Source organism: Malania oleifera, chromosome 4 (genome assembly GCF_029873635.1).
Source record: "Malania oleifera isolate guangnan ecotype guangnan chromosome 4, ASM2987363v1, whole genome shotgun sequence".
Classification (NCBI taxonomy): domain Eukaryota; kingdom Viridiplantae; phylum Streptophyta; class Magnoliopsida; order Santalales; family Ximeniaceae; genus Malania; species Malania oleifera.
This window is the reverse complement of record NC_080420.1, coordinates 122204339-122216437: the sequence shown is the minus strand read 5'-3', so window position 1 is coordinate 122216437 and position 12099 is coordinate 122204339. Positions and strand designations below refer to the sequence as shown.

Below are 12099 nucleotides of genomic sequence, written 5' to 3'. Positions count from 1 at the left end.
ATTTACCAAAAAAAGTACATTTTATAAGTTATAAATTTGATTAAAAAAATTATTGGGATTTGTTAAAATTCTATGACAATTGGGAACCATTCATTATCATAATTGTTTCCTAACTTATGAATAAGAGATATGTAGGATACAAAATAGAAAAATTCAGTAAAATTCACTTAGGACTATTTATTTTGAGTTATATTAATTAATTTTAATAAAAATTTAGTTAAAAATAATAAAATTTTATTTAAATATTACTTAAAATATTCTTATCACGAGAAGTAAATCATCATAAATTGATACATTGGTTGAATAAATACCATTCAAAACATACACCCTCCCATAATAGAATGAGTCAATATTAATAACAATTCTCCTCTGTCTAGCATTTGGTATTTGTCTCATTAAACCACCAATTCTGTATTGGTTTTCCCAATGAGATTCTTACTTATCCATTGCTCCAACCACTTCCCTTTGAAAGTGCCAATGGGGTCTCATTGTCAATTAATAAAAGGGATTATTTTTTGAATCCCAATCACCGAATGGGAACAAGACAAATTAAATCCCTTGATTGGACAAGACAAATAACTCCATTGGGTCTTTGTGCACTGCTCCCTAACATGGGTTTTTGAATTAAATAAGACAGAGTTGTTCTTAATACGCCTCTAGCTATTCTTTAAAAATTATGATCATTAGATTAATAATGATTAGTCATGAATTCTTAAATTGGACAGACAAATCGTTGCTTGTTTTTGTTTGATCTGTCACGAATTTAGGGTTTTAAAAATTGTAGAGCTGCGACTCTAACATGCATATTGTGATTGAAGAAGATTTAAAGGCTCTTCGCGGTACGTGCTTCTTCTTTTCTTTTCTTTTTTTCAATAATTCCTCTGCATTGCCAATTTTTATTTCACTTTAAAGAAGCTTGACCTTTAAAAATTCTAAAATAAGAAGGTGGGTATCCCGAACAGAGGGGTGAGGTGGGGCGGGGCGGCGGAAATGTTTTAGACTGGAATGATGACCCCACTTCCGTGCGAGAGAGAACCATATGTGGTGGCTAGCACATAGAACAACTACTCAACTTGTTGCCCTAGGCCAACATTTATGCCTCAAGGAGTGGAAAGGTGTTGGGTTCAATTTGCAGTTTATGCCTCCCCCAGCCTCATGCCACCCTTCTAGGGTTTATCCCACTAGGGTTTAGGCATATGTGGGCAGAGCATCTGCATATGATTGGTGTTTTCAATAGGGCTTTTTTCTCTTTTCTTTTTGGATGGTCCAATGGAATTTTCCCTAGCTAAATGTGAATGAAAATTTCCCCAATCACTGCTTAAATTTTTTTTAAACAAAAGAAGGGAAAGAAAGAAAGAAAGAGGAAAAGGAAAGGCTATAATAACAATGGGGGGAAGGGTGTGATTGAAAGAATGGTAAAGGTAGATCTAGTTGGGGGTGGAGGGTGCAGCTTTGCAGGAATTAGGGGGTGAAGCTTTGCAAGGACATTTTTTCCACTGGCTTGGTTCTTCTGTTGGCGTTTTAACTTTTAAGGACATTTGAGAATATACTTGGCTCTTTGATCTCATCACATGGACATTTTTTTTACTCTGGCTTTTGCAGGGAAGAACACGAGGCACAAATAACAACTAAACCTTCATTTTAGCAATTTGGGTCGCATATTGACAAGGAAGAGTAGTACCAAAATAATAAGGATTTAAAACATTCACACCTTGGGTGCCTCATGTTCCTTTCTGAATGATTTAGAAACGGGGGAAATATATATAGAGGAATCTTTGAAGAGACCAAATAGCAAATTTGAAGGTAGAACACATTTTCTAGACAAAGTAAAACTTTGTCCAACTGATGATGAGGACCCAAACTAGTCATCCCAAAGACAATCATATGCAAGTGATTCTATGATATAATCATATGAACAAGCACTCAAACACTCATTTTATGATAGAGAAAATGTAACCCAGAAAATACCAAAACAGAAATCGAAAATCGAATATAAAAAACGAAAAAGAAAAGAAAAAAAAAAAAAAGACTGATTAGAACTTGGGATTCCATGGCAGTGTAGCCACAATGTTTGGTTACAAGTTCAGGGAGAGGAAATAAAGAAAGCCAACCAGAAAAGGACCCAGTCAGTGCATAAAATTTACTTGCAGACTGCATAGTGCATTTCAATATATATATTTCAGGCAGAAATGTTGGGAATAAGATAACCACGGGATTTGGCAGGACTGACGCAATTTACGCTGTCAACTTATGATAATATAATGTGTTTTAAAGCTCAAGACCAGTAAACAATTGCAATCCTCTAGCATTATTTGATTAAAGATTGTACTTATCTGATAATATAATCCTTTGCCCGGTATGTGGGGTGCTAATCCGCTCCTCCTGCATCAATAAAAAACTCAGTTTATACAATCCAAAATAATTGACTGCACCGTAATCATTCCGCCAATTAAAGTCAAGTGCGCACGAGTGGTCAGCAATCCATCTGATGATTTTCACAGAACAGAATAATGACAATGATGATAATAATAATATTATTAACAACAATAACACTAATAAAGAAATAAATTGAGAAGGGGAGGCGAGGCGAGGGGGGAGATGCAATCAAGACAGGCATCTGAAATGTGGGCACTGGAGGGACCTAATACAGAACCACAAATTGTTAATTTGTACTAAAGCTGCAAACCCAGATGGCCATTTAATTTGAGAGTAACAAAATACCCAGAGCAAACATGATATTAAGATCAGCAGTGGCAATATTATATTCTAAGTAAATCAAATGGTTCGCATCAACGGTTTGCATCAACCATTAGTACATAAGTTTACAGCACAGAGAAGAATACTGGCTTGCGTCTCCCAGACATGGTAAATTTCTTTTTCTTGTTCAAGCTAAAATATTTTCAATATAAAAAGGGACGATTATTAGGGTAACTATGACCAGAGAGAACATAATTTGCTCTACATGTTACTTCTGTAAGGAACAAAAATCTATTGGACTTCAAATTATAGTAAAATGCAAAAGTAACAAGCTGTGTTGAACAATGATTTTTTTTCCCCATAATTTGAATGCTACCATTGTACTACTTTTTTCAACTCACTGCAACTAACTGCTCTACCCAATTGAATAACAGTGGGTCAGGCATTATGTACAAGTTTCATTTGTGTACGCTTAAGCATCAGCGGGCAACTGGTAGTTGTAAGCTTGTGGAAGCTCTGGGCTTCACCATATATGCAAGGGAAATATTTGAGGGCATAGAGTCGGGAACTTCTTCACCAAAGGGTACTTCGAAAGCCAAGGGTTGGTATAGACAGACCTCATCTTCCTTGCAGTAGTAGACCTGAAAAACACACGCCAAATTGGATGGTACCCAAACTAAAATAACAATTTAGATTGAATTTAGAGCACTACCCATAAGAGCAGCGTGTCTACTGATTTCACGATACGGACTGTTCAAAATCATATAGAATTTTTACAGATTACATGGATTACAATGCCCTAATTTCTGTTTGTTTTATTTTCTTATATTTTATTTAGAAATTTTCAAGAACTGTTAAATTTTGTTTCCTACCATTAACTTGTTTACAAAATTTGCAAGTGGATTGGGGTAATCAACCATAATCATATCAAAGAATAAAGGTGTTTGCATGGTCAATGACCACTCTATACTGGAAAAAGATTTAATTGGTACTTTCTTATTATTAAGTGATCTAAGACATCAGAATATGGAAAATTTTAAGGCCAAAAATCGCTAGAATGTAGGGCCCACAGGATACATAAAGCTAAACTTCTCATGAAACTAGATTGATGAGCCATTTGGTGCTACGACATCCAATAGAAAGTCTCTTGGCAGTCACTAGGATGCATAATTACCAAACAGATATTGGGCCTGAGGCATTAGCTTTACAATAATCAGAATGCACAAAGATTGAACAAAGAACAGGCAGATTTTGGCCCTCCTTGAAATGGGTAAAGATTAAAGAGATCCTAGCAGTCCAGGCATAAAGCAAAACTCTTTACTCCAAAAGCTTATTTCTATAAAGAGCCATACCTTGCAGTTTATTCTCCCCATGAAAGCAGAAGGAGAGGATCTTTTAAAATGAAGTACTGCAGATCCATCTGGTCTAAGATTCCCATCCAAGGGATCAATAAATACTGTATTTTCTGGCTCAATTTCTACAATGAACTTACTGCGTGCTTCCTGCACAAGAATTTAAGGAAAAATGTCATGACATATATAAATGAATCAGCACAGAAAAGATTTACTTATTAATGAGTGCAAGAGGGATGAAGTACAGTTAGAACAATTATAATGCAGTCGGAAACAAGGGTTAGAGAGAGAGAGAGAGAGAAGACCTTTGAGAAATGGTAACCTTCAGGCACAGATATTTCAAGACACAAGTTGCCCTCGCTGGATGATCCACCATTAATCCTAATAGTCTGTATGTCAGCTGATGATCGCTTTCTAAGGCGTTTCAAAGATCTCGATTTTGTTGCAGGAGGCTGAACTCCTTTAAGCTCTAAAGTAAGAAGTTCAGCTTCCTCCTTGCTCAAGTCCAAATATCTGATTACACTATTGTTTGTATCAGCTATAAAAAGTTTTCCTGCAAGATATCAATGTAACACTTAAATAAAGCATATCAATAACAGAAGGTGTGATGTGCAGGAACCTTGGACAATAAATTTCTCTGTTCATCAAAGAATCAAAAAAGGTAGAGATGCAAGAACTCGAACACAGTAACAATGTATAAATGCAACACAATTACACAAGTCATCAAATGCATCCCCAAAAGAGGAGTGTTTCCACAAAGTTCTATTTACAATTAGCTAAAATGAGACAGGAAACTAATCTGCATTTCAAGGTGAGTTCCTCATCTAGGGATCCTGTTCATATTGGTTTGTATGAAATGTCATAAATCCATAATACACCAGGGATCTTCCAGCCAAATAAGGTTTCTCTTTCCACCATCAATTTGACATCTAGCAATTAATGCAATGTCATATCTCCAAAGTACACAAGGGAGTAAGGTCTTCCAGCCCAATAAGGTTTCTCTTTCCCCCTTCAATTTGACATCTAGCAATGGAGTTTGAGCAATTTACTAGGGCAAACTCTGAATATGTCATGAATCATGCTAGAGATTTGAACATTCTGATGAAAAGATATTGATATCAACTTTAATCCTTTCATAACTTTGACTTTGAACCATATTCTTCTGAAATATTTTAAATTCAATCTGCAACCATATAGTCACAACTACAAAGGTATTGAACTTGCACACAATCATCTTTAAAAGATGATCATGTTTTCTGAAATCCAAAAAGTGTTGGGGGTTTTTAGAACTAAAATTCAACTGCCAGAAAGAGATAGGAAATAAGAATTAAATCATTACTTCTTTTACAAACTGAATTCCTAAATTGATCATCCAATGAGATGCATTTCTTGAGCTATGCACAAGGAAAAAGCAATTTCCAAATTAAAAAAGGAAAAAAGTATATAATTCTGGCATGAGACATTCAAGCTTATGCTGCAAATTCACAGTATTGTCATAAATTTATAATGTTTTTAGATATCTTATCTAGAATCCATACTAAATACAAGCACCAAAAGTAGGCTTTCTGTTATTTTCCAGATTTCATTATTATTTATAATTTCCAGTTATAATAATAAATCAGCAATGAGTCCACATGTCAATAATACTAATGAGGATCAATCACTTAAAATCAACATTTTTATATTTGGAAATCAGTTGAACAGTCATCAAAATTATTACATGGGCCAGTTAATTAAGGAAAAAACAGAGCTCAGCCTCATTATGTAAATCAAACAGCATCCACTTTCTTTAATGTAAGTATGCAACTAAAAGGACATAAACTATACACTCACAACTTACATAAACTTCTGAAGTGAAATTCAAGAGTACACTACAGAGCAACTAGTAAATTACTAATGCAAATCAATGTTTAGGAGCATCACCATTTTCTGCTTCAACAAGTCCTGATGGCTCTGAAAGCTGCAACAACAAACATAAATGCATTAAATGAATTTCAGGCTATGAGGTGAAAACAGCTATAGGGCCACACAGCTTCAGTCTAGGAATGAAACAAACATCTCCATTCATTAATTTTGCTTGTATGAAGACATAATACAGATGGCATATCAAGGACAACCAGAATTACAGCTTGACCATGTTCAATATGATGCCTTAATGTTAATATGCTGTCATCTGCATATCAGTACATGCTAATCATATCCTGTCTCCTGGATGTTGTAATGTCTTTTAGAGTGGAGACCAATAAAAGTTAGATACTGTAACATGCCATTTTTTGCTACAGATGGCAAGTGCAGGGTGGTAGTCATTACGGAATATAGCTCATGGGATGTGATGTAAATGGTGTGATCCCAAGAGGGGGGTGAATTGGGTATTAAAATTTCTCCTAGGTTCAATTCAGATCGCAGCCAGTATTATACAACCTAGGGTCTATCTAAGCATTCACAATTCCCTCAATGAATCAAGTATGCTAATATTTAAAATCAATATGACATTCACAGCAAATTGAATATTAGCATACTGAAACCACATTATATCTCATTTTAATTAAAGCGTGTATGTAAAGTGATTAAGCTATGAGTCCATACATATACATGCAACATGTCTCATTTAATTCAAATGTGTGTATGCAAATAATTATAACAATAAATGAATAGGCATACACATATGAAAATTAAGGTGCAGAAAATAAATGAGATAAGGAGAGACACACAATATTTGTTATCAAGGTTCGGCAAAACCAGCCTACGTCCCCGCCTTGGGCATACCCCCCAAGGATTTCACTATCTCTGCTCAGTTAAACGGGTGAAACAGAAACCGTTTACAACCTTTCCTTACGGGACAAGGTAAATCCCAGCTACTCTTATTGGGCGGAGCTATAACCCAGCCACACTTTACAAGCAGTGCCAAAACCCAACTTAATTACCAGGATGAGTTCAACTAGTCTCCCTTACGGCGGAGACTTCCCAGTTCAATTTTCAAGCTGAACCAAACCGGTCTCCCTTACGGGGCAGAGACTCCCCAATTCAATTTACGGGCTGAACCCAACCGGTACAATAAATAAAATATTTTGTACAAAATAAATGTTTCTCAGAAAGCGGAGATGTACAACTTAAAGCTCTACAATGCACTCTCTAATGATATGAAGTAAGCTCAGAGAGTAAGGGTGTTATTTTCAAAATAATATTTTCATTCTTTGAAAAATAATGTATATCATAAGTGCTTCAAAGATTTTACCCTAATAAGAAATTTTCTACAAAAAATATTTTTCAATTCGAAGTAGGAGAACCAAGGGTTTTGGTTTTTCAAATGATTTTTACAACATAAAAATTTATTTATGAAAGCATGGATGCAAAAATAAATGCCCTAAAATACAAATGCTCTCTTTCAATAAATTTTCAAATGAACAAAAGGAAAGAGAGTAAGAGAGTAAAAAATTTGCCCCAAATAAAAGATTTTGCAATAAAAAGTTGTTTGGGGGAACTTTGATTAAAAAAATATTTAAGAGAATTTTAAAGCTAATCAAAGTTACTAATCAAGCTAATGAATGGGGTATTTATAGAATTTCAGAAAATTATGACCGTTAGGGACACGCTCGGTATTTTGGAATTTGTTTAATGAAAAATTAATTACGTTTTACCACGGGTAATTACCGAAACCCGAGAGGTTCGGTCAACCTGTCCAAGTGTCAGTCGGTTGTCCTCTCACAACGTATTTTAAATTTTAAAAGGGTTCGGTTGGCCGAGCAAGGGGCCGATTGGCCGAGCATAGGGCGATTTCCCTTTCTTCATGGATTCGGTCGGCTGGCCAAATGGCAAGTCAGCCGAGCCTTGAAGGCCGGTCGGCTGAGGCTAATTTTGAACTAAAAGAATGGTCGGTCGGGGAAGGTGGAAAAATCAATTTCTTTGGTCGGTCGACCGTGGACGCTGTGTTCATTTTAGGGTTAGTCGGCCTAGGCATAGTCAAATATTTGACTTTTGCCCAATGGTGTGGTCGGTCGACTGAGCTGTTTATAATATAAATAGGTCGGTCGACCGGACCTAGTCAAAACCTAAGTTTAAGCCCTATTTTTTACCTTAAAACATTTTAAAACCTTTTGTATGATTTTGGCTTTTATGAAAAAGATTTGTCTTTGAAAGTTATAGATCTCCTAAGGTCAATCTATGGTCATCTAAGCATTCAATCCATATCATGCAGATGCATGCATTATTACAAACCAAATAATAAAAAGTAAATGCAATTACAATTAAAATCAAATGTCTTCTTTATCTTCTTCTTTGCTCTTCTGACTTCATGGAATGCATCTAATCGTATAGGCTTTAAGTCTTACAAGTTTCTATCTCCGTTTCCTTATGTGTTAAATTAATGGATCTGTTTACATGCTAAATACACACATAAGAAACATGTGCTTTGTCAGCATCAAAACAGAGATAGAACTCAAAAAGTCAACAGGATGGCAATCGAATGGTTTCAGTGCAAGTGTACCATGTAACTTAACTCATATAGATGGTCAATCGAGAAAAGAAGAAGAAAAGCAAAAGAAAAGAGTATGGTATTCATCCCCTAACAACTAAGCTTTTGGGGGCAAGTTGTGAGTTGGTAGGCGGTACTCAGGTAGGTTAACTTGGTATTAGAACTTTACATTCCTGGAATTCCAGGGGCCTAGGTTTTGACCTCATCATTCCTTCCTTGCCCCTATCCCCATCTTTGGCCACCTATTTGTTTGCCTCTCCAAGTGCATAGGGGCGATGTGGAAAAAGTGCCTTAGCCCCATATTCATTTATAGCCCCATATTCATCGTTTGCTTATGCATTAAACAAGAAGCATTTGTTTATCATGCTCTCTTAGTTACGTAAAAACTATAACTTCATAATTGACAAATACAATACAAGAATCAACACATTTTAAAGCCAAGGACTACTACTTGTACTAGAATAGAAGGGGGGCAGTGGGAAACAAAAAACAAAAATAAAAGAAATAAACAAGCATAGAACATAGAGCAGGATTCCATATTAACCGTCTACAATGGAAGCACATGAGACCGAGGTGGGCCTTGGTGCACGAGTAAGACTGCTCCATCACGACCTTAGCGTCATGGGCCTCAAGCCCAATAACAGCCTCCCTGCATGGAGTGATAAGGCTGTATAGATCAACCTTGCCACTTGTTTCATGAGCATTATTATTAGTCTGTACAACATCACCACCACCACCCCCCCCCCCCCAACCAAAAAAAACAATTGTGCCACTAGCCACCAAAAACCTTATAATGTACTATTCGGTTGCATAAACTTGTCCCTGGCCCCTTTTCACTTCTATGAAGAAACATTATTTTTTACATTATTATTAGTGATCAAACATTGTCTATCTCATGACTAATTCTCATCCAATGTCCTCCTATCTTTTTTGTTCAAAGTCATAATTCATAAAGCCTTTGTATAGCACCCAAGTCCACATCAGTTCTTCAATGTTCTTCACAGACAAAGACAAAACCATCAATGTAGACCTTTATCATTTACCAAGGCTGTAATTTCAGTCATGATAGGAATATTGTGGAAACGATTAAACTTGATGGTCAAGAAATTAATCGCACTAGTAGATTTAGATGCTTTGGATCTATATGCAAATGACGTAGAAATTGAAGATGTAATACATAGAACTAAAGCAGGTTGAGTAAAATGGAGAAGTATTTCAGGCGTATCATGTGATCGTAGAATACCCTTGAAATTAAAAGAAAAGTTTTATAAGAGGCTACAAAACTAGCTAGGATATATGAGAATGATGGGTGTCCATAGTCATTTTTTGCCCAAACATTTAATAACCTAATTGGATAGTATAAAAATTAAGCTAAAACAAAGAGGGAAGAAAAAATGTACAAGGCAATCGACCAGCCACTTATGGCGGTCAACGGTCCCTATCTTCCTTGGTATTTTGCGCATAAGCAAAGAAATTTGGGCACCACCCCAATAGTGGTCGAATAATCCCAACGAATGGTTGACCAATTCAATTAATTTTCAAATTTTGAATTCTTTTTATCTGATTAGTTAATGAGTTCAGGGGTGTCAAGTGTCTTCTAAGGCAACAAATCAAGTTATTGTTGGTTGGCAATTGGCAGTTATAATAGTTGGAATTTAAAATGTAAAATTCAAAATTCCTAACCCCCATTTCCCTCCACCATGCATGGTCTATAAATAGACCACGCATGGCCTTTTGTCTACATGTCCTAGTGGGAAGTAGGATGAGATTTCAAAGAAGAAAACTTGGTTTCTTTAAGTGATAAGAATTAAGAAGATAATTCCTACTTGGGAGTATCTGGGAATTATTATTCTCTCAATCTTTTCTTTTGGATCTTGGGATGTGTGTGCAATTCTAAGTGCATCTCCCACTAGAAATACAAGCCCTCACATATTCAAGTCGTCCTATCACCCACCATCTTTAAATTTTCAAGTTTTCATTAGAATTTTGTATGTATAAGTATATTTTTTTTGTTATCTTCCTATGAGATTTTTTTTTCGTGGGTTTTTGTGTATTTGTGTTATTCTAGTGTCTCTGGAGTAGTCTACATGCATATTGCAAAACCACTTTTGGTTTTGGCATCATATCATATGACATGACATTGTTCTTTTCGCAAGTTTTTTGTGCATTTGTGTTATTCTAGTGTCTCTGGAGTATACTACATTTGGTTTTGGCATCATATCATTCAAAAAATGCATTTTTGAAAGAATGGTTTTAATTATCTTTTTCTCCTTTTTCTCACGTATGCATGTTGGTTTTTTGAATTAGCATGTTATCTTGGATAGGAGCGGACAAGATCCATGCCTTAGATTTATAAAAATTGAAATTTGAAATAAATTGGGAAATGTGCATGCAAACAGTTGAACGGTCTCGTGGCACAATCGACCACCCCTACTTTCTTTGCAGACAGTTGACCGGCCTCTAGCAAGGGGTCGACCATTTAGTCCAAAAGTTGTTTTACAACCCTTTTCTCCACAGTTTCTTAGATTTCTGAGTTGTTGATTAATCTAAACACTCATCAAAGTGTGTGGTCGAGTTTGATTGCTGATGGATTGAGGTAGTTTAATGGTTTTCTCCATAAAAACCAAAAATACCTTTATTTAAAGTGTTTTCAAGAAAATAAAATTCTGAAACGAGTGTCCATGATATGACTTTTGGACATTTTTAATAAGTTTTTTAATTCATTTTCCAAGAGATTTCAAGGCAGATTGGTGGATCTCCCACCAAAAAATCAATTTTCAAGTTAATTTAGAAAATATGACATTTTTCAAAATAATCACCTATGAAATGGCCTTAAAAAGATGATAATTTTTCTAAAATGAAAAGATTTCAAGGCTTTGTTTTTACAAACAATTTTCTGAAAAATCAATGCTTTTTTAATTAAAATATGGATTTTTCAACTAAAGTTTTTAAGTGTCCTCAAAATTTCCAAAATATTTTTAATCAACAAATAGAAAATGTTTTGGTGAACTACAGATGACTTGATTCCTCTTTTGAGGAGATGTAGGCAGTCTACTTTGTAAATTCAGCCATAACGACCAAAAATCCTTTCCTTTTCTTTTCTCTTTCTTTTTAGTGTTTTTTTCTTTAACAATTTGAAAAGGCATTAAAGTAGTAAGGTTTTCATGAGATTAAGTCCTCTGCTTATGTCTTATGAAAGCCTTTTCAAAGGGATTTTGGGTGATATACATTTTCTAAAATAAAAAATAATGAGGGAGGCTGTTCTCTACAAGCGGTCGACCATCCATTAGGGGACGGTCAACCAGCCTTACCCGAGAGCAAGGCACAGTCAACCAGCCTCTGGAGGGTGGTTAACTAGTCTCTGTTACCTCCAATTTTTCATAAAATTTTACATATGTTATTTTAGAAAATTAATTTTTCTTAAGGGAGACACATACATACACACAAGTTAATAACGGTAACCATACATAGAATGAATGTTTTAGGGTGCTAATGTCTTAATTCTACTTGAAAGGAATTAAAAAATTACCTTCCCTATTCACAATTGTACTCCCGAACCTACTCTCTTTGAAAATGGAT

The 12099-nt window shown here is 35.4% G+C and overlaps 1 protein-coding gene across 1 annotated transcript in view; it reads right to left on the bottom strand.

Annotated features, from left to right (window-relative positions):
• Nucleotides 1-2969: 2969 nt before the first annotated feature.
• The window catches only part of LOC131153189 (protein SUPPRESSOR OF QUENCHING 1, chloroplastic), a 45974-nt gene continuing 36844 nt past the window's right edge, over nt 2970-12099 (bottom strand). Inside the window, exons 25-28 of the mRNA XM_058105326.1 lie at nt 5973-6009; nt 4355-4602; nt 4050-4199; nt 2970-3338 (exon numbers count right to left, since the gene is read on the bottom strand). Coding sequence (XP_057961309.1) covers nt 3177-3338; nt 4050-4199; nt 4355-4602; nt 5973-6009 — 597 coding nt within the window. The 3' untranslated portion in view covers nt 2970-3176. The remainder of the gene's footprint in view (nt 3339-4049; nt 4200-4354; nt 4603-5972; nt 6010-12099) is intronic.